Source organism: Petaurus breviceps, unplaced genomic scaffold (genome assembly GCF_028583685.1).
Source record: "Petaurus breviceps papuanus isolate PSGF00001 unplaced genomic scaffold, PetGlider_PUasm1.0 90654, whole genome shotgun sequence".
NCBI classification, from domain to species: Eukaryota; Metazoa; Chordata; class Mammalia; order Diprotodontia; family Petauridae; genus Petaurus; species Petaurus breviceps.
This window is the reverse complement of record NW_027187301.1, coordinates 2,891,086-2,914,497: the sequence shown is the minus strand read 5'-3', so window position 1 is coordinate 2,914,497 and position 23,412 is coordinate 2,891,086. Positions and strand designations below refer to the sequence as shown.

Here is a 23,412-nt window from a genome sequence, read left to right as displayed (position 1 = left end):
CTCAGAAGCCTGGGTAATAGAAGACCCTCATGAGGGGCTGATCATTTACATGTGGTTCTATGAGACCTCAGAATAGAAAGAAATTAAATGTAAAATGTTGCAAAATGTATTGCAATAAAAAAATTGTAAAAAAAAATTTAAAAATGCAAAATAACTGGAATACCACCACCCCTCCTAATCAAGACACATGCAGCCAACATGAGAGAAGAGACAAGGAACTTCTGTCTGCTGGTAACTGAAATTGAAGTTACCACTACAAAGAATTAATAATCAGTCAGTAGAGCATTATTGAAAATACCATCAGTGTGCTGAATTTGTGTGTTAATTGTAAGTTTTCTTAGTTTGTTGGAATTTATCCTTGAACTCATCACAAAGTATTGACATTTTTTATCTTATTTACATTTACATTTTATCTTATTTACATTTTTATCTTATTTATCATATACAGTCATATGCTGTATTTATTTTCCCTCTTTGTGTCCCCTGAGCCTAGTACAGGTATAGTCACTTGGCAAATGTGGGTTAAAATAAATGAAACTTTCCAGCTGAGTCTATATGGATAGCTGCTCCCGAAAATCCAAAAAAATGTGTTTCACAAAGTACTTCTTTAGCCATGCCAATTGCATTTTTTAATAGATTCAATATATTTCCATTGATCATTTGTTTGTTTCTCTCTAATAGGTCAAGTAACCATGCCTCAGACAGACAAGCAAATATGCATCCCTCCGGAGCTTCCAGAATTGCTGAAGCAGTTTACCAAAGCTGCCATCAGGACCCAGCCTACGGATCTAATCCAATGGGCTGCTGAGTAGGTTTCTTTTCTCCAAGAGACCCCATCCTATCAGTTACCTATCATATCAGGTTCTAAAACTGGAGGTGGTGGGAAAATTCTGCAGAGGTGGAATGGGTCGACAGGAAGTGGAATTAGAGAGCTGGGCACCATTCATTACCACAGTCTTTGTGGCTTTTGTCTTTGATCCTTTAAAAATGACAGAAAGCAGTATCCAGATGGGTAGGGTGGGGCAACCTCTCAAGTCAGCTGGACATATCTTCCAGATGCCAGGCCATATATGAGGCAGTGTCCACCACTGGTGTTTCATTTTTCCTTAGTAAGGTTCAAGCTACCTCTGTGATGTTCTGTTGGTTCTTGAAGAGGAGAGGGAAGAGTAATATGTGGATAGAAATGCCTCTTTAGCTTTACAGCAGTCAGTGTTAAGATCCCTCATTTACGAGGCTTGCATTTTCACGATCAACTCATTCTCCTTATCTATCCAGAAGCAATATCTAGCAGCCATACACCAGGAGAGAATAGTTGGGAAGAATATATTCATCACTCTGAATGTCAGTGGGAAAAAGAAAATTGATAAAATTGATTGTGAAAGAAGCAAAGAGTAGTCCAGAATATTCCTCTTATCCCAATTAGCTATTCTCTCTACATCAGCTGCAACTCATATTATAATCAAGAAGGCACTTTTTGATAGAGGTGGGGGAGGAGAAAATTTTTTTGTTTGTTTTGGATATTTTTTATTATTGTTGTTTGTTTTGATGTATTTTCTCATGATTTGACCCCATATCATATACCCATACAACATATCTCCTAGTCTAGGCCTAGACAGCAAAACTAATTAGATTATATCAAGATTAGACCATAGCAAGAACAGTACACTTCTAAGGCATCATCATGGTATTGAAAGATCACTGACTGGAAATGGAAGAACTAGGTTCAAATCCTTAGGAAATTCATCTCTCTAGGTCTCAAATTTTTCATCTTGAAATAAGAAGATTGGTTTATAAATAATCTCTACATTGTATGATGCCATAAAGACATACTTATTTCCTTTCAAGGAGAGACACCAGAAGCATCTCAAAATAATTTGTCAGACAAAATAGCTGTTGTGGAAATAGCTTCACAAAGAAATCAAATCAACTATGAAATAAGTGCTTCTTAGACTCAAATGTGAAGCTGGGTCTGTTAGTAAGTGTTTTGAGTGTATTGGGAGAATTTTGTTTCCTGGAATATTTTGACTGGTTTTGATGCCCACTAAGGATGTCTTTGTTGAGTTTCATTGTTGGGAGGGAGGTATGAGAGAATATTATAGAAGGAAAGATCCAGAAACTGTAGATGTATATTTGTAAGAGATATGGAGGGGCTGACAAGCACTGTGGGGATTGGATAATTTGTGAGTGGCAGGTAAACTAGGTAAAGAAGTACAAATACGCTTAGAGCCTGGGGGTGAGGGGCAGTGGAAATGGGCTAGGCTAACAATGGTGTTGTAAAGGTACCTTTGAGAAGGTGAAGGGTTTAACCTAGGCCTTACAGAACCTTTGGACTGCTGCCCTTAAAATGCTCGAAGTAGGCTTAATGTTCCTGGGCTGGCACCAAGCTTTTACAAATAAAAAATTAGCCAGCAATATTTACTCAAGAGGCTTCATCTTTCAATAAAAAAAACACTGTTTAGTTTTCCCAACTGAAATTGAAACATTACATCAAGGCTAGAACTTTTAGCTCCAGGAAACAAATTTTCTCTGGCATAATCAGAAAATATTTGTTATGTACTGTGCAGTAGCTTTAAATTCTATTTTATTTTGCCTGCGATGCTAGTCTATAATAAAATAAATTGCATTCTTCCTATTGTCCCTGACATTTACAGCAGAAATTGTTCCTCTGTTGTAGTCAGTTTGATTTGGTACTGTATCGTATATTTTAGCTCCTTGAGATTTCCCTCAAAATCAATGTGCCATTTAAATATGACAAAAGAGAATGGAGCTTTATTAACACGTAAAAAGTGAAAAATACTTTAAAAGCAATTAATTTTTACTCATAGACCTGGGATACTTTATAAAATACAGAAACACAAAATAATTGCAAAATATTTATATTTAATTTATTGCAAGAAAGCATTTCCCAGTGTATAGATGCACATACACACACACCTAGAGGAAGGGGGACTTTTCTAAATGGAATAGTGCCCCTAAATGTCCTCAGGGTATGTTCTAGACCTGTATCAATCTCAGTTTCAATGCTGGTAGAGTGTCTTCATTTGAGGACTTTATTCCTTTCTTGTTCGATCCTCAAGAGGGTAGGGATGAGTAGTTTCTCCTTCTCTCTTTGGTATTACTTATCACAGAGAGGCAAAGGAGGTATTTAAAAAATAAAATTAGAAGAGCAGAAGTTTTGGATCCTTGATTAACGAGTAAGGAAATTTTCTACAGGGAAAAGTCCCTTGCAAATAACAAAAATAAGTCTTAAGGAAAGCCTATGGAGCTGGCTGAAATCATATCCATATGCACCACTGAATTCCAAACAAACACTGACTCTGTCCTTCTGTCCAGAGAGTCAGCCTATCTTTCTATGTATTAAACAAAGGAAAAAATGAAAAAAAAAAAAGCCCTCTCCTCCCTTCCCCTCAACAGTTTCCCAAAGTAACTACCAGTCACCAAAGTAAAGAACGCTTGTCTGTTTTCACTTTAGCTATTTTGGGGCTATGTCCCGTGGAGAGATTCCTCCAGTGAGAGAGCGATCTGAGCGAATCCCACTGTCTAATTGGGCTGAACTCACACCTGAACTGCTAAAGATCCTGCATTCTCGGGTAAGAGGTCCCTGATGAAGTAGGCAGGAAAATATATAGACTATTTAAAAGCTGTGTGGGTCCAAACAGCCTGACCAATTAATCACAATTCTAAAATACATGACCATGAGCTATGACTACATCTTGCTTTGAGAAATGGGAATGTTAAAAACAGAAATAATGGCACAGCAGTGCTATGGTTTTGCTCCAAGCTATTGGTGCTCATAAACAAGGTGAGAGCAGGCTGGGCACTTTTCCATGATGTAAGTCACTGAGTTAGCTTGCCCAGGAGCTGATCCAACTAAAGTTCCCTTCCTCCACATGCTCTCCTCTCCCTACCTCCCACTCCTGCAAAAAAAAAAAAAAAGTATAAAATATATTCATATTACTCCCTAGGCCTCTTAACACACACATTATAAAGATATACTTCTGAAGAATTCTAGGAAGCCAATTGGTGGGGCATGGCAAAAATCAATTGAGTGAAGACAATGGAAGTAAAAACCAAAGAAATGTTGTCATTAGAATATTCTACAAACCACCTGGACAGAAAGAAGAAATAAAATGAGTTTGGGAGACAGATAATAAGCCTGGTGCAGAGAAATAATATAGTAGTTGGGGGGTGGGGATCTTTCACTTATCTAGACATGAACTGAGGCCCTCTCTGCCCCAAAGCAAAGCAACTAATAATTTCTTGGCTTGCCATAATAATCATTTCAAAATCATGTTCAAAAGTAGGAGGAACAAATGTTCCTTTACAAAAGTAGAGGAACAAATGAGGGAAAATCACATTCCAGATCCTAGTCATACCAAGGAACAACTGATGGGGGAAAGTAATAGTCCATCTTAAAATTTCTTTATAGAGAAGAAAACTAGATATAGTCTGATAGGAACCCTAGTTTAAAGAGAAATCTCAAAGAGTTCAGAGAAAGGATGGGCAGTGTCTTATGGACTAAGACCCTAAAGGGGAAGTCAGCTCAGGAAAATGGCAAGTTCTTAAGAATGAAATTCTGTGAAGAAAAAGAAAAACAGTTCTGTGGAGGAAAAGGGAGAGTTTTCTAAAGAATCTGATGAATGTACAGAGAACTCACTAACAGCAACCAACTTAGATTTCCAAAAGGCAAACACAGACAATGGAAATGAGGTAGGCCACAGAATATGCTCACAAAAACATGACACAGTCCAGCAAGAATGAGGTCATCAATTAAGAGCACAATTGTTCAAAAAGAGCTGAGGCTAATAGGGAAAAACTGAAGATAACAAAAAGGAGTGCTTTAAAAAAACTATATATAGGGAAAAGGGAGGGAAAGAGATTGGACTCCTGCTGAGGGTGGGTAGGAATGTAAGCTTTTTGATGTCAGAGCCTGTTTAATTTATGTTGTTTCTATCCCCAGTGCCTTGAATATATACGCCCATAATGTTTGTTGAATTGAATAATAGATGACAGAGAGCAAGATTATTCTACTCTTATTTTGCTTGTTTTCTCTAGAGAAAAGGGAAATTATTTTTGGACTTGAATTAGGAAAGTAAAATGGCTAATATGGAGTAGATGCCAAGATAGTAATATAAAGATAGTAAATAGGGAAATAGTGAAAGAGCCCATCTCTCATTTAAAGAGTCTGGATCACCAGGCTCAGATGAACTACATCTCAGGGGACTTAAAGAACTGGTATATCTTATGGGAAGTTACTGTTGGAGGCTTATGAACGATCATGGAGAAAGGGACTGGGGTCACAGAACCAGAGCAGGACAAGTGCTTTCCTCCTTTCCAAAAAAAGGGAAGACAGCAGTCCGTAAACACAGTGAACTTGACTATGATTTCTAGCAAAATTCTAGATCATGATAAGGAGATGTGAGTGAACACCTTGAAAAGGAAGCAGTGATCACGAAGACCTACCTTGAGATTATTTGAGAGTAATTGGACATGCTCCATAGATGTTACCAAAAGTTTTGACAAATTCTTATATTCTTCTTGACAAAATGGTGAGATGACAACTAACCAATTGTACAATTAGGAGGATTCAGAACCAATTACAATGCCAGATCAAAAACTATATACATTTGATGTCAGTTCAGAAGACAGTCTCTAGTTGAGTGCCCCAGGGATCTGGCCTTGTTCAGCCTTGTGCAATGTTGGACTTTTTAATCCATACCTTCCATAAAGCCAGAGATTATATCCTTATCAAGTCTGCAAATGATACAAAACTAGAAGGAATGGCTAACATATTAGATGCCCGGCAGGATCTGAAAAGATCTCAATAGGCTAGAACATGGGGTTAAATCTAAAATGATGAGTTTTAATGGGGATAAAGTCTTACACTCAATTCAGAAAATCTACTTCATAAGTAAAAGATGTGGGAGGTCATGGATAGACAGCAGTCCTAACAAAAAGTGATCTGGGGGTGGGGCGGCCAGGTAGCACAGCGAGGAAGAGCACTGGCTCCAGTGTTGAGAAGACCTGGAGATCGAATCCCGGGCTCAGACACTTAGCACCCACCCAGAAACACCTGGCCGTGTAACCTTGAGCAAGTTACTTAACCCCGATTGCTTTAAAAAAAAAAAAGTGATCTGGGGATTTTAGTAGATTGCAAGCTCAGTATACATCCACAAAGTGATAAGGTAGCCAAGAAATGCTCATATGATCTCAGGCTGCATTAAGAGAGGTGATGGTCCTGGTTTACTTTGTCCTGGGCAGCCTTCATCTGGAGCAGCATGTTGAGTTCTGGATACAACATTTTAGAAAAGACATTGATAAAGACATTTGGACATTAAATGTGCATAGGATGAAGTAAAGTTAAAAGGCATTTACAATATAAAGAAAAGCAAAAATAGTCCCTGCCCTCAAGGAGCTTACAATCTAACAGCAAAGAAAATATGCAGACATCTATGTACAAACAAGATATGTACAGGGTCAGTTGGAGATAATCTCAGAGGGAAGGCACCAGCCTTAAGGGGAACCAGGTAAAGATTCTTGCAGAAGGTGGAAAAATTCTAGGATTGGGGATACTCAGTGAAAATGCAGAGAGTGATAAGATGAAGAAGTTCTTATTAGGAGGAAAAGGAAAGATGACCAGTGTCATCTTTGATGATCAAAAAGTACATTAAAGGGAATGAGGTGAGAAGGAATAAAAGTAGGAAAAGGCTAGGTTATAAAAGACTTTAAAACCCCAATAGGATTTGATATTTGATCCTGGAAATAGCAGGGAGTCACTGGAGTTTGGGAAGATCACATTGTTAAGGAGAAGATGAATTGAAGTAGGGAAAACTCAAGGATAAGGTGACCAGGAGACTGCTGGTACCCTGAACAGTAACTGAAGTTCAGAAGAGGGAAGGATTTGGTGAGAAAGATAACAAGTTCTGTTTTGGACATGTTGAGTTTAGAATGGAAAGAAAGTGTAGGTACCCTCTCAAGGAGTTTACCCACAATAGAGATTGAGAATGATAGCTAGCAGTGCTGGACAGATCAAGAGAAAGATTTTTTGAGGACAGGGGAGATATAGGTGTGTTTGTAGGCATCAGCAAAACAGCCAATATTCAGGGAGAGACTGATGGTGGGGATGATCAACTGGAGAAGATAGGGTGAAATGAAACCACTTCTACATAGTAGAGGGGTTTGCCTTGCCAGGGAGAAGGGCCATATCTTTGTACAAGAAGAGGATGAAAGAGGAGATGATGGGGGAAGGCATAAGAGTGATGGGAGGTGAGGAGGAAATAAGGGAGCTCTTAAATCTTGGCATATGGCCCCCGTTTTTTCAATGAAATATGAAGCAAGGTTCTCAGCTAAGAGGGTGTAAGGAGGAGAAAGAATGAGAGGTTTGAGGAAGGATGACAAGATTTGGAAAAGCCATCATGGTGAGAGGGAATATGAGATAATTAGTGAAGTATAAAAGGATAGTCTTGCCACAGTGAGAGCCTATTTATTGAGATTATTTAATATACAATTTGTAGTGGACCCAGGTCACTTAGTTTCAGTTTTCTCTAGTCTTGGTTGTTGTTTTTTTTTCCACAGCAGATGAATCTACTGCAAAAGCAGTTGATGTGGGAAATCCAAGAATGAAGCTTGGCAGGGCAAAATCAACATAGGATAAGGGGGCAAGGGACTCAAGAGAAGAGGATATATCATATGGAGTTAAATTGGTTTACCGAGGAGTAAAGATGGGGAAGGAAGGAGAGTATAACCAGGGAAGCGCAATGGCTTCAGAAAGAACTGAGAATTGGAGGGATTAGAGGTCATGATGAGGACAGAGAACAGGTTTAGGGGTCCTAAGGCAGAAGGAAAGATGAAATTTAAAAAAGATTAAGGTCAGATAAAAGAATTTTAGAGTTCATAAACATGGAAATGGAATACTTGTGGGTGATGATGAGATCTAAGGTGATGGGCCTTGAGCTCATGCCATATGAGGATTATTTGTAAAAGCTAGAGATATTTAGCTTAGACAAGAGAAGACAGGAAAGGATAAGACAACTACCTTCCCAAGTATGTATAGGGCTGTCATTTGAATAGTTACTATTAGTCTTACTCAGTCAGGCCCCAGGGAGCAAGATTAGGAACAATGCGAAGCTGCAAAGAGGCAGATTTGGGCTTGCTTTCAGGAGAGACTTCCTAACATAACAATCAGAGCATTCCGAAAGTAGATTGGGTCACCCTTGGGAAGTAGTAGGTACTTTCTCACTAGAGATAGATACTTAAGCTAAAGCTGGAAGATAACTTGTCAACTATATTATAAAGGGACTTCCTATTCAGGTACAGCATGGGCCTAGATGGCTTCTGAGAACCCTTCCAGTTCCAACTATTCAGTGTTTCACAGCACAGGTGCTGTTCCTAGCTTTACCACTAACCACAGCTAAGTGACCTTAGACAAGTCATTTTGCTTCTTCCTTCCCCATGATTTGATTTTCCAGTTTGTCAAACAGTAGTACTCAGGACTGACTGATCTCCCTCAAAGGGGTGTTGCTTAGGATGAAATGAAATGCAAATGTCAAAGCACTTTAGAAAGTGAAAAGAGATAGAAAAAGGTAGCCACTGCAAATCCTTCTGGGAAATGGGTAAATAATAAATCCATAAACTATAAAGTTTTGATTAAAAAATTATTTGGGAGTAAAAGGAGTTTAATTTCTATAATTCTTGTTGGGGTGACTATGTAATACAGTAGATAGAACACTGAGCTTGGAGTCAGGAAGACTTGAGTTCAAATCCAGCTCAGACACTTATTAGCTGTGTGACCCTGGTCAAGTCATTTAAGATTTGTTTGCCTCAGTTTCCTCATCTATAAAATGGGGTTAATAATATCACCTACCTCCCAGGATTGTCATGAAGATCATTGAAATAATAATTGTAAAATACATAGCACAGTGCCTGGTACATAGTAAGGACTATATAAATCTTAGCTATTATTGTTTTTTCCTTATTGTTATTATTGTCATAATTATTATTATCAACATTTCACTATCCAAATAGATTAGGTAGACAATATATAGTAGTAAATAACCATAGTAATCTATTGTTTGATAAACCCAAAGATACAAGTTTTGGGAACAATCACTCACCATTTGACAAAAATTGCTGGGAAAACTGAAAAGCAGCTTGACAAAAACTAGGCATAGACCAACATCTCACACTGTATACCAAAATAACATCAAAATAGTTAAATGATTTAGACATAAGGGCTGATATCATGAGTAAATTAGGGGAATGTGGAAAAAATGTGCCTGTCATATCTATGTATAATGGAAGAATTTGTGACCAAACAAGATATAGAATGAATCACAGACAGCAAAACGGATAATTTTGATTACATGAATTAAAATTTTTGCACAAACAAAACAATGCAGCCAAAATTAGAAGGAAAGCAGGAAACTTGGGAGCATGGGGTGGATTTTATAGTAAATTTCTCTGATAAAGGCTTTATTTCTCAAATATATAGGGAACTGAATTATATTTATAAAAATAAGATTGATTCCTCAATTGAAGAATGGTCAAAGGATATGAAAAAGCAGTTTTCAGAAGAAGAATAAAAGCTATCAGTTATTGTTCAGTCATTTCAATTGTGTTCAACTCTCTGTGAGAAAGAAAACCCATTTGGGGTTTTCTTGGCAGACTAGAATTGTTTGCCATTTCCTTCTCCAGTTTATTTTACATATGAGGAAACTGAAGCAAACAGGATTAAATGACTTGCCCAGACTCAAACAGCTAGTTAAAGTGTCTGAGGTCAAATTCGAACTCAGGTCTTCCTGATTCCAGGTCCAGGCCTCTATCTAGTTTGCCACCTAGCTGCCCCTGAAAGGAAAAAAGCTATCAACAGTCAGCTGAAAAAATGCCCTAAATCACTACTGATTAGAAAAATGCAGCTAGGTGGCACAGTAGATAGAATTCAAAAAAATTTTAATGTATGTTCAATGTTAAAAATAATTAAAAAAAAAAAAAGAAAAAATCCACTATCCAGAAGTCATACTCTAGCAATTTCAGGACTCCAGAACATAAGTCATGGTGCTAGAAATATTTGTTACAAAGCTCCTTCACCAAAGGTATAGATCTATTCCCTTCCCCGGGACCTCATTTAAGAGGTTTAAAGATTTTTACTTGACTAACATTCAAAAAATGCTCACTATGTGTGAGTACTGTGCTAAATGCTGGAGACACAAAGAAAGGTACAAGATAGTTGCTGCTCTCAAGGAACTCAAGTCTAATGGGAAAGACAACTACATATACAAACTACTATGTACAGACAAGCTATAAAAGATAAATTAGAGATAATCAACAGAGGGAAAGCACTAGCAGGAAAGGCTTCTTGTAGAAGGTAGGATTTTAATTAGGACTTGAAAGAAACCAAGGAAGTCAAGAGGGGGGAGATGAGAAAGGAGAGCATTCCATATATAGGGAACAGCCATTGAAAATGCCTGAAGTCAGAGATGGAATGTCTTGTTCAAGATCCAGAGTCATCAAATCACAGACTATATTGGGTGGAGGAAGGGGGGAAGGCAGTAAGTTGTAAGACTGGAAAAATGGGGAGAACAGGTCATAAAGGGATTTGAATGCAAGAGTATTTTATTTTTGATCCTACAGGCAATAGATACTGGAGTTTAAGAGGGGGGTGACATAGTCAAACCTGCACTTTAGGAAGATCATTTTGACAGCTGAATGGAGGAGGGACTGAAGTGGGGAGAGACTTATGGCAGAGAGAGCAACCAGCAGACTCTTTCAGTAGTCCAGGTGTGATGTAGTGAGGGTCAAACCCAAGGTGGTAAAAGTGTCAGAAGAAAGAAGGGATGTATGAGAGTAATGCTGTGAAGATAAACTCAACAGACCTTAGTAACCAAACTGGATAAAAGCAGGATGGGGTTGAGAAAGAGTGAGAAGTTAAGGATGCTATCTAGGTTTCTAGCCTGGGTGACTGGGAGGTTAGTAATGCCCTCAGCAGTAATAGGGAAGTTTAGAGTGGGGAGGAGGAAGATAAGGTCAGTTTTGGACATATTGAATTGCAGATGACTACAGAACATACAGTTGAAGATGTCTAATTGGAAGTTTGACTGGTTTCCCAGTCCAAAGTACATTAGAAGCAGCAAATCACAAGGGCAATGGGATGAGGAAGAAGGTAGTCCTACTAAAGATAGGCACAATAAAGGGAGGAGACTAAAAAGTACGTATATGTACAAATATGTTCATAATCCTAGCCCTTCAGTCATCAAGAAGATGTTATGTATAATGGATATCATATTGTTTGCCATCTCAGTGGGAGTGGGAGGGATGGGAGGGAGGGAATTTGGAACTGAAAATTTAAAGAGAAAAGAATGTTAAAAATAAATAAATAGAAATGTTATTTTAAAAAGGTAAAATGTTACATGTGTTCCATTTAAGAAGATAAGTAATACATTTGAGAAAGTTTTCTTCAAAATAATTAAAATTTGTAAAGTTTTGTTGTTTGAAGGTATTAAGCTTTAGTTATCTAGAAAATTCATTCAAATACAATGTTTTGTTCATCATTCGTATCGGGTAAGTCATAATGTATGACAATTTGGGTCTTTTTGACTAAGTATGTTACAGTAACTTAATTTGAGAATACAGTTTAATTTTATGTGCTATGGCAGTAGTCTAAAAGCACTACCTTCTCTACTTACAGACTACAACAGAGCCTCAGCTCCCAAGGAGTTCACTATCATATGTGAAGCTCTCCCTCCTGAGTCCTTAACAGCCTTGCAGACACCCATTAACTCTGAGGAAATATCAAAAAGTCTGATTCACTGACCTAAAGGTCAAAAAGGCTCCTTTAAACCTGTGTTGGCAAAGCAACCCATATGCCTACAGGCAAGAAAACATTCCCACCCTGTCCCTTCATGTTATCCTGCTACACAAGGGTACATACTCAGAAGCAATTCAGTAAAAAGACACCCCAGTATTCTCTATGGACTGCTGGAATCCATGAAGTGTTATTTTAACAGATTCTCAAGTAGCTTCAAGGTTGTAACAGCAAGCACCCTAGCATACCCAGGATAGCTGCTAGCACAGATTCTTTGATCTGCTTTTCTAAAGGAAAGCAACTCAAAAATACATGTTTAATTAAACATATATATAATTCACTTAGTTTAGGGGGAAAAATCAACACCCTGAACTTCTGAAAATATGAACAGAAATTACAAGCAGACAAAAAAATACAGAGAAAATATCACAATTCAACAGACCAACAGACAGGCTTCTAGCTGTCTGACCATTACATACATAGGTAGTTACGAGAGAGAGAAGCACCAATATGTGTTTTCAAAGCCAGGGGGCTCAATGATTGCCCAGTCTCATCTGACCAAATCACACAACTCTTCCTATAAGTGAGCCCCAAAGCAAAAGCTCCCTCTATGGTATACACATGCACACATATATGTGTGTATATGTATATATGTATGTCTATGTGTATATGTGTATGTATGTGTACACACACACATATATATAAAACCTTCTCTAGGTCACAGGATTAAGGGGCAGGAAGATTTTCAAATTCCCTGTAACAACTGTTACAGTTGTCTTTCAGGTCACTATATTAAGCATGTGAGCTCTGAAACACACTTGTACCATTCCTCATGAATAAGCATCTGGATGACCGATGACCACTAAGAGGGCTCTCCCATCTCCCCTTGGTGACCTTTTCCAAGATTTTGCATCCTTTAAGGAAGTTCTTGTTGCTAAGCCCATCTCCCTTCTATCATCCGATATGGAGAAAAGCTTCAGACCATTTTCTAACAACGTCTAGACACCATTATTAAGTCATTACCCAGCTTTCTCTTCACTGGGCTAAAGTTAAGGTCCAGTAGGGGATTCCCAGCCTTCTTTCCTGATATACAGAGGCTCAGGCTACCATCCCTAAATGCCCAGATTGACGAAAGGCAGGAAGACAGCTGGGAACCCAAGTCAATGGATCTTAAATTTGTCAAACTGACTCATTCTCTGTATGTGTTATTTTTCTCCACAGGTGGCTGGAAGGCTGATCATACATGCTGATGAATTGGCCCAGATGTGGAAGGTGCTGAGTCTCCCAACAGATCTATTTAACAGTGTGATGAATGTGGGTCGCTTCACTGAAGAGATTGAATGGCTCAAGTTTTTAGCTCTGGCTTGCAGTTCTCTTGGAGTTGTAAGTTGTCTTTAGCCTTTTATTTTTTTTGGGGGGGAGGGATTTCCCTCTCTGGGTGATACCAGGAATGTGTCAGGAGGTAGGGAAGGGAGAGGAGAGGAAAGAAAGACAAAGGAGGCTTAATATTCTCTGTATATACTGTCAATTCTCCATCTTGCAGTCAGGGATTGCTGCTGAAATCTGATTTATCCAGGTACTCTGACTTCTATATCTAGCTTGTTTCTGTGCTCAGCAATCAGGAAGGGGAGAGAGGAGAAACTCAAACTAGGCTATCATTATGGAAATTTAAAGCGATCAACCAAGATTCAACATGTCCTTTAATGGTGTATCTTAAAACCAAGCACAGCTCCAGCAGGATACACACACACACACACACACACACAATAATACACATATATAAATACACATGTATATATACACATATAATATATACATATATACATTATATGTATATGTACACATATGTGTATGTATATGATAGAAAGTTGGACTTGGAGTCAGGAAGACCTGGGTTTAAATCTTGCTTTAGATAATTAATAGTTATGTAACCTACACAAGTCACAACCTTTCTGTGCCTCAGTTTCCCTGTGTGAAATGAAGGAGTTGATTTTGAGGACCTCTGTGGTCCCTTTTAACTCTAAATCCATCAACTTTTATGTTCCTATGCCCTGAAATGAATGAATTAAAAAGTATTTCAGTGCTTACCATGTGCTAGGCTTCTTAATGATGCCTCTGGGACCAGGTTGTCTCAATAGTCCATCCTTTATCATTGGCACTATAAGAATAAAAATAGAGTGTCCAGTAGTATAATTAGTTTATAAAATCATCCTATACAAGGTTCTTGCAATAGGTATCAGATTATCAAGAGGTTGTTCAGAGAGTGTAACATACCATGCTGAGTATACCAGTAGGGAAGAAAGGTAGTGAACATAATTTCAAGGTAGTGCCAAGTGGAAAATAGCCTACAAAAGCAAAATGATTCCATATAGAAGAAGCTAGTCATAAGTTCCTAGTTTTAAGATGCCTAATTTGACCCTCAGAAGCTCAAAATAATATTATAGGTTAACTGTAGCAAATCTCACCCCTTTCCATATTCACTCTTTCATTCAAAGATATGCTACCTTTCTTGTCCCACCATCCCCACCCCCAAGGAGGAAAAGCTTTTTTATTTTTAATTTTCCCAACACTTCAGTATTTGAAAGCTACCCCTCAAGAAGTATAGACTTCTACTTGTGTCTCCCATTATATGTTACCCCATTCTTCCTCTTTTCATCACTAGTATATCCTTCCCACCTCCTTTTTCCTTTCTCCTTTCATAAAAGCATAACAAAAATCACTCCTAGGTCCTCCATCTTATTTAACTCCCTCTATGACCCCCTCCTGATATCATGGTTCTTGGGGAATGCTTGTATCATCCCCCCACCCCTACTGGAATGCAAACATTTCATCCTTATATTTTCCAAGTGCAAACTTGTATTTACTTTTTTATGTTTCTCTTGACTCCTATGTTTATATTTCAAAATTTCTGTGCAGCTCTAGCTTTTCATCAGAAATGTTTAGAAATCCTATTTCATTAAAAGTCTGTTCTCTACCCCACCCCCAGCATGGTATAACTATATTGTTTTGTCAGGTAAGTTATTCTTGGTTGTAAGCCTTTGTCTTTTCCTTTTTGAATATTGTGTTCCATGTTCACCACTCCTTTGAGTGGCAACTGCTAAATCTTGTGTGATCCTTACTGTGGTTCCTTACCACTTAAACTTTTTGCTTCTAGCAGCTTATAGTATTTTTTTTTTCTTTGACTTGTAAACTCTGGATTGTGGTTATGATGTTCCTAGGAGTTTTCATTTTGGGGTTTCTTTCAAGAGGTAGCTAGGGGTAGTATAGTAGATAGAGTGTTAGACTTGGAGTCAGGAAGACTTGAGTTCAAATATGAATTCACTTATTAGCTATATGACCCTGGGCAAGTGACTTAACCTCTGTCTTCCAGTTTCCTTATTTGCAAAATGGAGATAATATTAGCATCTCTCAGGGTTGTTGGGTCCTCCTTATCTATATCTTGCCACTGGACCCAGATGGCTCTGGAGGAGTGAGGCAGGTGACTTTGCACAGCCTTGCCTGACTTCACTTGCAAGTCATGACTCGTCTTCCTAATGTCATGGTCCTCTTTGAGAATGAAGGACAAACAACCTGTGAGGAGTTGTAACTGCCCCATTGGGGACCCAACTGGCTGGTTCCAGTTGGACAAGCAGCTCCTTCTTTCCTTCCTCCCCTCATCTTCCTCTCTTCACATAAGGAATCATACTCTTACCTATGAGTGCTCCACCCAAAGGAATATAAATTTTGATTGCTGAAACTTTGCAAGATATCTTAGGGTTTACAGGCTAGATTTCTTTTTAAGGACCATACCTTAAACCCAAATTACTCTGGTCTTCATTAATTGGCTAACAGTAGGTCCTAGCCCAAGTCTCACTGAGTCATTATTTGGGTTCTGATGGCTCAGAGTGAGTATAAATAGCAATTGTTTCTATTTTGGCCAGAAACCCTGAGGATCTTTCCCTCTCATATTGAATTTTTTGTTTTGTTTTTGACTAGGTAAAAGAGGTCATTCTTTGCCTCATTTCTTACCTAGCCTTAATCACTGAATGGGCATTGCCTCAGATAAAGTGAGACCTAGGAAAGACCTTAGCTTAAAAAGGCCAAGGTCTCCCACTGCATCCTGGGCCATCTCCAGTAGTCCTGATCTTCATCTTGCCACTGGACCCAGATGGCTCCAGAGGGGAAAATAAGGCTGGTGACTTGAAATAACCTTGCCTCACTGAAATCACCTCCCTCATGTCATGGTCCTCTTCAAAAAGAAAGGACAAACAACAACCTGGTCTCGTGATAGCTCTTTATCTTGTTTGTTCACTCAGTTATTCTTCCAGGGATCTGCTCTGGGCACCCGGTGTTGCTAGCCTAGGTGGTACAGTGGACAGAACACCAGCCCTGGAGTCAGGAAGACTTGAGTTCAAATTTGGGTTCAGACACTTACCAGTTGTGTGACCCTGGGCAAGTCACTTAACCCCAATTGCTGGGAGCTATTTGGGAGCTGAATCTATGATCCTGGCCCTTTGGGAGACACCAATGCACTGCCTTCCTGGGCTAGAGACTGAGTCCACAATCTGTTTTGAGAGACTATTTCCCCCCGATGCTATGTGGAGGGAGGTGGTAATAAATTGTATTTCGCTCACACACACACATACATTTTGTATTGATGAGCTATGAGAATTCTGTGTCTAGGAAAGCTTCAGTACAAGAAGTCTTTCGTCCATTCATCATTCATTTAACAAACATTTACTAAGCACGTGTTATAGGCAAGGCAGGACACTAGACCTTGCACATTTCAAGGAATTGCTTGAATGATGAAAGTGAGGCTCAGTGTATAATGGTGGAAGGAATGGCTTGGGGAGAAGACTGGAAGAAGTAGACAAAAACAAGAGAATAAATCAGCATGAAAGGAACTGAGAAAAGCAGCAAGTGAGATTAAGGAAATGACATAATCAGGGTTACCTCACATTCATTCAGATGGGATCACACCTGCTGTCATCCTTATCTGTCATGCCCACAACTCTACATCCTCTCCTTCTTTTGCCCAGTCTGCCCTCCTACTAAGATTTCATCCATCTTCATATTTCCCCATCCAAAAAAGCTTACATTATTTCAGAAGCATATATAAAGGGCAAGGATGCCAATCCTTTGGACAATTGCAACATTTTATCAGCTTCACTCTTATTTAACCTGTTAGCCATTTGGTCACTCAGCACTGCTAATATTTCACTTGTCCCTAGATTGTGGGAAGTATTCATCCATACACCTGCTTCCACAAGTATGCCACTACCCTTGGGTGTATATTAGCCATATTTATAGAACAGCCTAAGTAACCCTTTGGACATATTTTCTTGTAGCATTTCCACCTCTGCTCCCATCTTGTTTATAAAATTCTGATACTATTCATATATCAAAAGTTAGGTTTGTCTGAAAAAATAAATCTACAGAAGTCTCAACTCTGGATGAGTCTCTTACATTTTCTGTAAGAAAAAAGTTTTACTCTGATATGATAACCTTTCATTCAAATTGCTGGCAAAGTCATTCATTTTCTATTTGTTTTTTCCCCTCAATCTCACAACATGGCCCAGCATCTCATAGAGTAGCATTTACATTCAGAGCCTATATTTACTAAGAATAAATCTGAAGAAACAACTGGCTTCTCAATGCTATCACTAAATTACTACAGAGTATGCCCAACAGAAAGGATTGTGCCCTAAATTTCAGCATTATTTATCTGTTAGCACTTATCCCTGGAGAAGTAATACTTCCCCTTCAGTTCTCTGTCATAGCTGACTCAACAGTGAGCTTCTTGTGTATCCTTTACAGTATACGGGTTCAGCAGTATTACAAATGAAATATTTATAAAGCATCTAACAGTGCCTGTTCATACTAGGTACTAAATGAGTGCTTGTTCCTTTCCCATGTATCTCTTCACAGCATTTTCCTTTGGGCTAAAAGAGAAAGGAGTAAGAATGCATTGTAATGGAAAGTCAAGGAGAGGTTCATCCCAGCCCCTCCCCTGGGCAAAGAGAATGATCCCATAGATCAATGATCTTATCAATGTGGAAATTCAATCTTATCTGGGTAGGCAACAAGATCAAGCTAGCCTTTTCATTATGTGATTCCTGCTTACATCCTTTCAAAAATTATCCAGAGACCAGCCCAAGGTGTTGGAAGTCATCTTTTGAGTCTTAAAATTTTCTCCCTAACAGTGAACACTTAATCTGCTAGTCTTCTCTCTCACTGTATGACTTACCCACCTTTTCTGGTCACACATTCCTTGGTGTGTTGCTACTTCTTGTTATACCACTTCTTGCACAAAAATCATTTATTGATAATGTGACGCAGTCTACTTAAACCAAACATGTCTCTTCATTTTCCTTTAGATCATCCCAACTTTAAAGACGTCTGAGATCATAATATTTGTATATTCAGCCATGTAGCATCATCAAAAGAATATCGGTGTTAAAAAAAAAAAAAGCTGATTTTCTGTGAAGGATAAGGATCAGTGAAAACACTGTGATTTTCCTGATGCTCTCTAGCCAACTCTCTCCCTCTCCAATTCAATTTTGAAACCAGTTCATTGTAATGCTTGTCCTAGCCTTAAGTAGTAATTGGGTTGCCTCTCCAACTGCTTGTAACCTTTTTCTTATATAACTGGTAAACTAATAATAATCGATTTAGTGACAGGACCTAGGGTATGCTTTTAAAATATACCAAACATAATTACAATATAATTTAATTATAATATATAATTAAAAGCTTCATTTCTAGAATGCCAATGAAGAAAAGAAGCATATTGTAGATATTAAATAATTGTAAGATAGGATGAAACTATTTCAGGTATAAGGATTATAATCCTTCTAGAACAGAAGTTCCTAACTTGAAATCTGTGAAGTTTAAAAAAAATTGATAACTTTATTCAGTATAATTGGTTTCCTCTGAGAGCCTGTGTTTTTTATTTTATTCATTTAAATACATTATTCTGAGAAGAGATCCATAGGCTTTACCAGACAGTTAAAAGGATCCATAACACAAAAAAAGATTTCCCATACCATTTGACTGACACAAGTGATATTTGTCATCACCTTTCTCTTGTCTAAGCTGGGCCTCAAGAATCTAATTACCTATTTTTTTAAACTTCATTTTAACAGACCATAGCCAAAACCCTCAAGATTGTATGTGAAGTTTTATCATCTGAACATGATGGCGGACCTCCCCGAATCCCTTTTAGCACTTTTCAGTTTCTTTACACATATATTGCTGAAGTGGATGGGGAGATTTCAGCATCCCACGTCAGTCGAATGCTGAACTACATTGAACAGGAAGTGTAAGTAAATTTTCATAAGCTGACTGGAAGAATAATGGGGAAGTGATTGTAGCAGGACTTTGATTCATGATGATAGAACATAATAAATTACAGTGTTGCTATAAAAATAGGGGGTATCATGGAGAAAAAAGAAATAGAGTGGGCTGTGGCAAAGGAAAAATAGGAAGTGGGGGAAATAAAAGGTGTTGGAGGATTAGAAATAAGGCTAGAGGAATAATGATGAAATGAGAAAGTATTTAAATATGTTATGCTTCTTGGTAAAATAATGAGTCTATTAAATGAATTAACTAAGAATATGTTTTTTGCCCAAACAGAATCGGTCCTGATGGTTTAATCAAGGTGAATGACTTTACCCAAAATCCCAGGGTACGGCTGGAATAAAAATGCACTCCAGCAATTTTAAAGGAAGGAAGATACAGAGATAATTGTGCTTCAGAATGACTGCACCCCATACAACATCCAATGTCAATTTTCTTGTACAACTGGTACACTAATAAACAATTAGGCAAACATGCTAGCTACAAATTTGTGTGTGTATATGTTCAAGAAGTTCTCAGAACGTTAATACCGATGTGAGACTAGTGTTCTCTCCTTGCTTTGATCAGGTCTACAAATAGATAATGAGCCAGGACTGGAAAAATACCATGAGACAAGTAAAAACATTAGATTTCAAAAAGGGAATGTTTATTTAACACCATTAATGATATGCATGATTTTTATTAAGTTGTATCAGCATGACATAAATGACAAGTATTTGTTTTTCCCATTCAAACACAATTTTTAACTTATCTTCTCAACTTATTACTTCTCTACTATCTATAATGTTGACAATTTTATTAAACCATACATCTTGTAGAAAAACTGGAGGAACATGGGCTAGATGATAATATAATTGAATGGATTCAGAACTGGCTGAATGTTATCTTGGCAGGAGGTCCAACGGTAGCATTCCACAGGGGGCCTATATTTGGCCCTTTACTGTTTAACATTTTTATCTTAATGATTTGAAAAAAGGCAAAGATGGCATATTTATCAAATCTGTAGATGATAAAAAACTGAGATACTGGATGACAGTCAGGGTCTCTAGAGTCTAAAGCACTGGTCTGAATCTAATAAGCTGAAATTTAATAGGAATCGATAATTTTTACTCTTGGTCACAAAATATCACCTTCACAAGGCAGGAAGGCATGATTAGATAGCAGTTTGTCTGAAAAAAAAAAATTGGGGTTTTCAGTGGCCTGAAAAGTCAACAGTGTGACAGCAGGGTGCCCAAAAGAGTCAATGAGGTTTTGGCATAGACCAGCACCTCCTACCATGTGCCAAGATATCCAAATGGATGTATGACCTAGATACAAAAATGTCACATCACAGATTAGAGGAAGAAGAAATGATCTTGCAGATCTATGAATGGGGAAGAGTTTCTGACCAAAAAAGAGATTTAAAAGGGTCACAAGATAAAAATGGACAATTTTGATTACGTAAAAGTTTTGGCTTTAATAAAAAAAAAAAAAGGCCCAATGCAGCTAATATTAGAAAGGCAACGGCTAGGAAAAATCGTGGCAGCAAGTTTGTTAAAAGTCTGGTTTCCAAGATTATAAGAAACTGATTAAAATTTGTAAGAATTAAGAGATAATTCCTAATTCCTCCAAAAGATAAATGGTCAAAGAATATGAACTGGCAATTTTCTAAGAAATTCAAGCTATCTACAGTCATATAAAAAATTCTCCAAACCACTACTTGGAGATATATAAATTAGGTAACTCTGATTCTCCCCCTCACACCCACAGATAGGTAATACTAGCAAAAAAAAAAGAAAAAAGAAAATGACCAGTGTTACAGTAGCTATGGGAAAACAAACACTGCTCAGGTAGCAGTACATCGGGTACTACTCTTCTGGAAAGCAATTTGGAACAAAGTTCTCAAAGTCATATCCTTTGACCCGGTGAAACCGTATTTAGTTTTTTTAAAAGAAGAGTTTAGAGGTTAAACCTTTTGGGAGTCATCTCCATAGAAATAATAGCTGCATTCACAAGAGCTCAGGGTGTGGAGAGACCATAGCGATCTCCCGGTAGTCTCCCAAGAGGGTCTAGGACTGAATGCCCTGGGGTACACCCAAGCAGGAGGGGACGAAGAAGAGGAACTTACAAAGAAGACAAAGGGTAGACAGAAGAAGGGAGTGGTCAACAGTTTCAGGTTTGCTAAACACTACAAATCTTATCTCACTTGATCCTCCCAACCACCCCCACGAAGGAAGGTGATATTCCTCCCCCACCCATTTTACTGAGAAAGAAAATAAGGCAGAATTGGGTCAAGTGACTTTCCCAAAGTCACCAAGCCCACAGGGTCGGCTACAGGATTCTGAACTCAGGTCTCCTGGACCCAAGTCCAGGATTGTATCCACTGTTGCCAGTAAGTCATTTGAGAGTCCACGGGAGCACGTGAGAGTTGTAGCGGAAAGGTCTGTAAACCAGAAAAACCCGGGTTCAAGTCGAGTGGATAAAGAGGCCAACAGAAGATGAGGCTAGAAAGGTTACGGCAGTGTTGGGCTGCAGAGAGCCCTGAATGCCAGTTAATTGGCACTCATATGGTCTGTCGTTAATGCTGACGACTAAAGTGTGCCACGTGCTTCCCCTACGTCATTTCATTTGATAAGCGGGATAAAGGGCCCTAGGGGAGGGGTTTAGGAAAGGCAAGGTAGATGGTTTCCTAACAGAGATTTAATTCAATCAGGGATTTGGGGCTGGAAAGAAGGAATCTACGATTCCCCTGAATTCAGCACCCTTCTTTTGCAGAAGTAAGGAAACTGAGGCCCAGAGAGGAAAAAGTTCATAAACAAGGGATTCGAATCCAGGTCTCACGCGGCCTTAGAGAACGTCCTTCCTTCTGTCACGTAGATCCCACTTTTCCCAATCCGGCTCAGAGCAAACCTCATCCGAAACTCATTGACTACCCACTTACCTCAGTTCCTGGCGGAAGTAACTTCTAAGGCGAGGTTGAGCATGACCCAAGCTCCACGCCTGCGCAGAAGCCGCAGGGGCGGGGCGCGGAGACCCGATTGGCCAATCACAGAAAATCGAAGCGCCGAGTTCGGCGGGAAACAAACCGGAAGCGGAAGCCCAAGGAGTGAAAGAAGGCGGCCCGAAAGGGTCACAGTACCTATGGCTGTTAACTCGATCAACCGCCTGGCTTCTGCCCAGAGGGTGGATGGACACCTCAGGACCCGAGAGATGGTGAGGTCCGGGCCTCGGCCGTTTCAGGTGAGGGGATGGGGCTCGGCCGGGGTTTATAAGTGTACCAGGCTCTAAGCTCCTTGAGGGCAGACCCTGCCCCTAAACTGCGAATCAGGAGACCCAGGTTCCAGCCCGGACCCACCGTGTGATCCCGGGCAGTGACCACGAGGAGAGACAGTTGTCCATTGGGGTCACAGAGGTGCTGACCGTCACGTGGTCCTTGGTATCTCAGTGCGAGCGCTCCTTTCTCCCGACCCTCAATGTCGTGCAAAGGCTTTGAGAGTTGCCGAGGTTGAAAAGCCCCCCACCCCGTCTTTTTTTCCCGTCTCTCCAGCACCCCCACTTGTTTTCTTTCTTTTTTTAAAAACATACTTTATTTTAACATTTATTTTAAAAATATTTTGAATTCCAAATTCTCATCCTCCAGCCCCCCTCCCACACCCATTGTCCCACTAGCTAACTGTGGTTGTCTTTCAGGGCACCGGCCTGAGACCTCCTTTTATACTATTACACTTGGTGATATCAGTTCCCATGGATTCAGTTATCATTTCTATGCTGTGGATCTTCAGATCTACTTATCCAGCCTTAACCTCTCCGCTGACTTGCAGGCCCGTAACATGGGACATCTCAGACTGATGCCCTGTTGACATCTTAAGCCCGACATTTCCAGAACCGACCTCATTATCTTCTCCCCAAAACCCTTCCACTTTTCCGAACTTCTTTACCACTGTTGAGGGTGCTGCCATCATCCCAGGCACCTCCCTGAGTACCCCCTCCACCCCCACCCCAATATCCACTCTGTTGCCAGGTGTGTTGCGCCTACTTTTGTAACATCTCTAGAACATGTCCTTTTTTCTCTTCTGACACTGCCAGCACCCTAGTGCGGATCCTGATCCCCTCACATTTGAACTGTGGAAATATCCTGCTGGTTGGTCTCCCTTCCCTAAGTCTCTCCTCACTCCAGTTCATCTGCCAGAATTATCTCTCTAAAGCAGAGATCTGACCCTGTTATCACACTCACTGAGTGAGTCTCACCGAAGTCAGAGTAAGAACTCAGAAAGACCTTAACTTAAAAGGCCGAG

General features: G+C 39.2%; 2 protein-coding genes and 1 long non-coding RNA gene across 6 annotated transcripts in view; 2 read left to right on the top strand and 1 right to left on the bottom strand.

Moving 5' to 3' along the window:
* LOC138143719 (uncharacterized) overlaps window positions 1-22,132 on the bottom strand; it is a 74,693-nt gene extending 52,561 nt beyond the window's left edge. The window contains exons 1-2 of the long non-coding RNA XR_011163785.1: window positions 22,059-22,132; window positions 13,889-13,958 (exon numbers count right to left, since the gene is read on the bottom strand). This is a non-coding gene — a long non-coding RNA (uncharacterized lncRNA). The remainder of the gene's footprint in view (window positions 1-13,888; window positions 13,959-22,058) is intronic.
* ROPN1 (rhophilin associated tail protein 1) lies at window positions 693-19,612 on the top strand. The gene is made up of 5 exons (XM_069064962.1): window positions 693-808; window positions 3,473-3,590; window positions 13,022-13,183; window positions 18,925-19,100; window positions 19,415-19,612. The coding sequence occupies exons 1-5, from the start codon at window positions 693-695 to the stop codon at window positions 19,479-19,481; spliced, it is 639 nt and encodes a 212-aa protein (XP_068921063.1). The 3' UTR covers window positions 19,482-19,612.
* Window positions 20,067-23,412, top strand: part of CCDC14 (coiled-coil domain containing 14) — a 47,359-nt gene continuing 44,013 nt past the window's right edge. For 2 of the 4 annotated variants that reach the window (XM_069064961.1, XM_069064960.1), the window contains exon 1: window positions 20,067-22,330. In XM_069064961.1, coding sequence (XP_068921062.1) covers window positions 22,100-22,330 — 231 coding nt within the window. In that variant the 5' untranslated portion in view covers window positions 20,067-22,099. Of the gene's footprint in view, window positions 22,358-23,412 lie in introns of all 4 variants that reach the window. The other 2 variants (XM_069064959.1, XM_069064957.1) reach the window with 2 other exon arrangements.

Excerpts from the sequence above, each read along its gene's own strand:
- ROPN1 (XM_069064962.1), top strand. The coding sequence starts at position 693 with ATGCCTCAGACAGACAAGCAAATATGCATCCCTCCGGAGCTTCCAGAA. Across the intron at positions 809-3,472 it reads CTAATCCAATGGGCTGCTGA|CTATTTTGGGGCTATGTCCC; the intron begins GTAGGTTTCTTT and ends TTTTCACTTTAG. Across the intron at positions 3,591-13,021 it reads TAAAGATCCTGCATTCTCGG|GTGGCTGGAAGGCTGATCAT; the intron begins GTAAGAGGTCCC and ends TTTTCTCCACAG.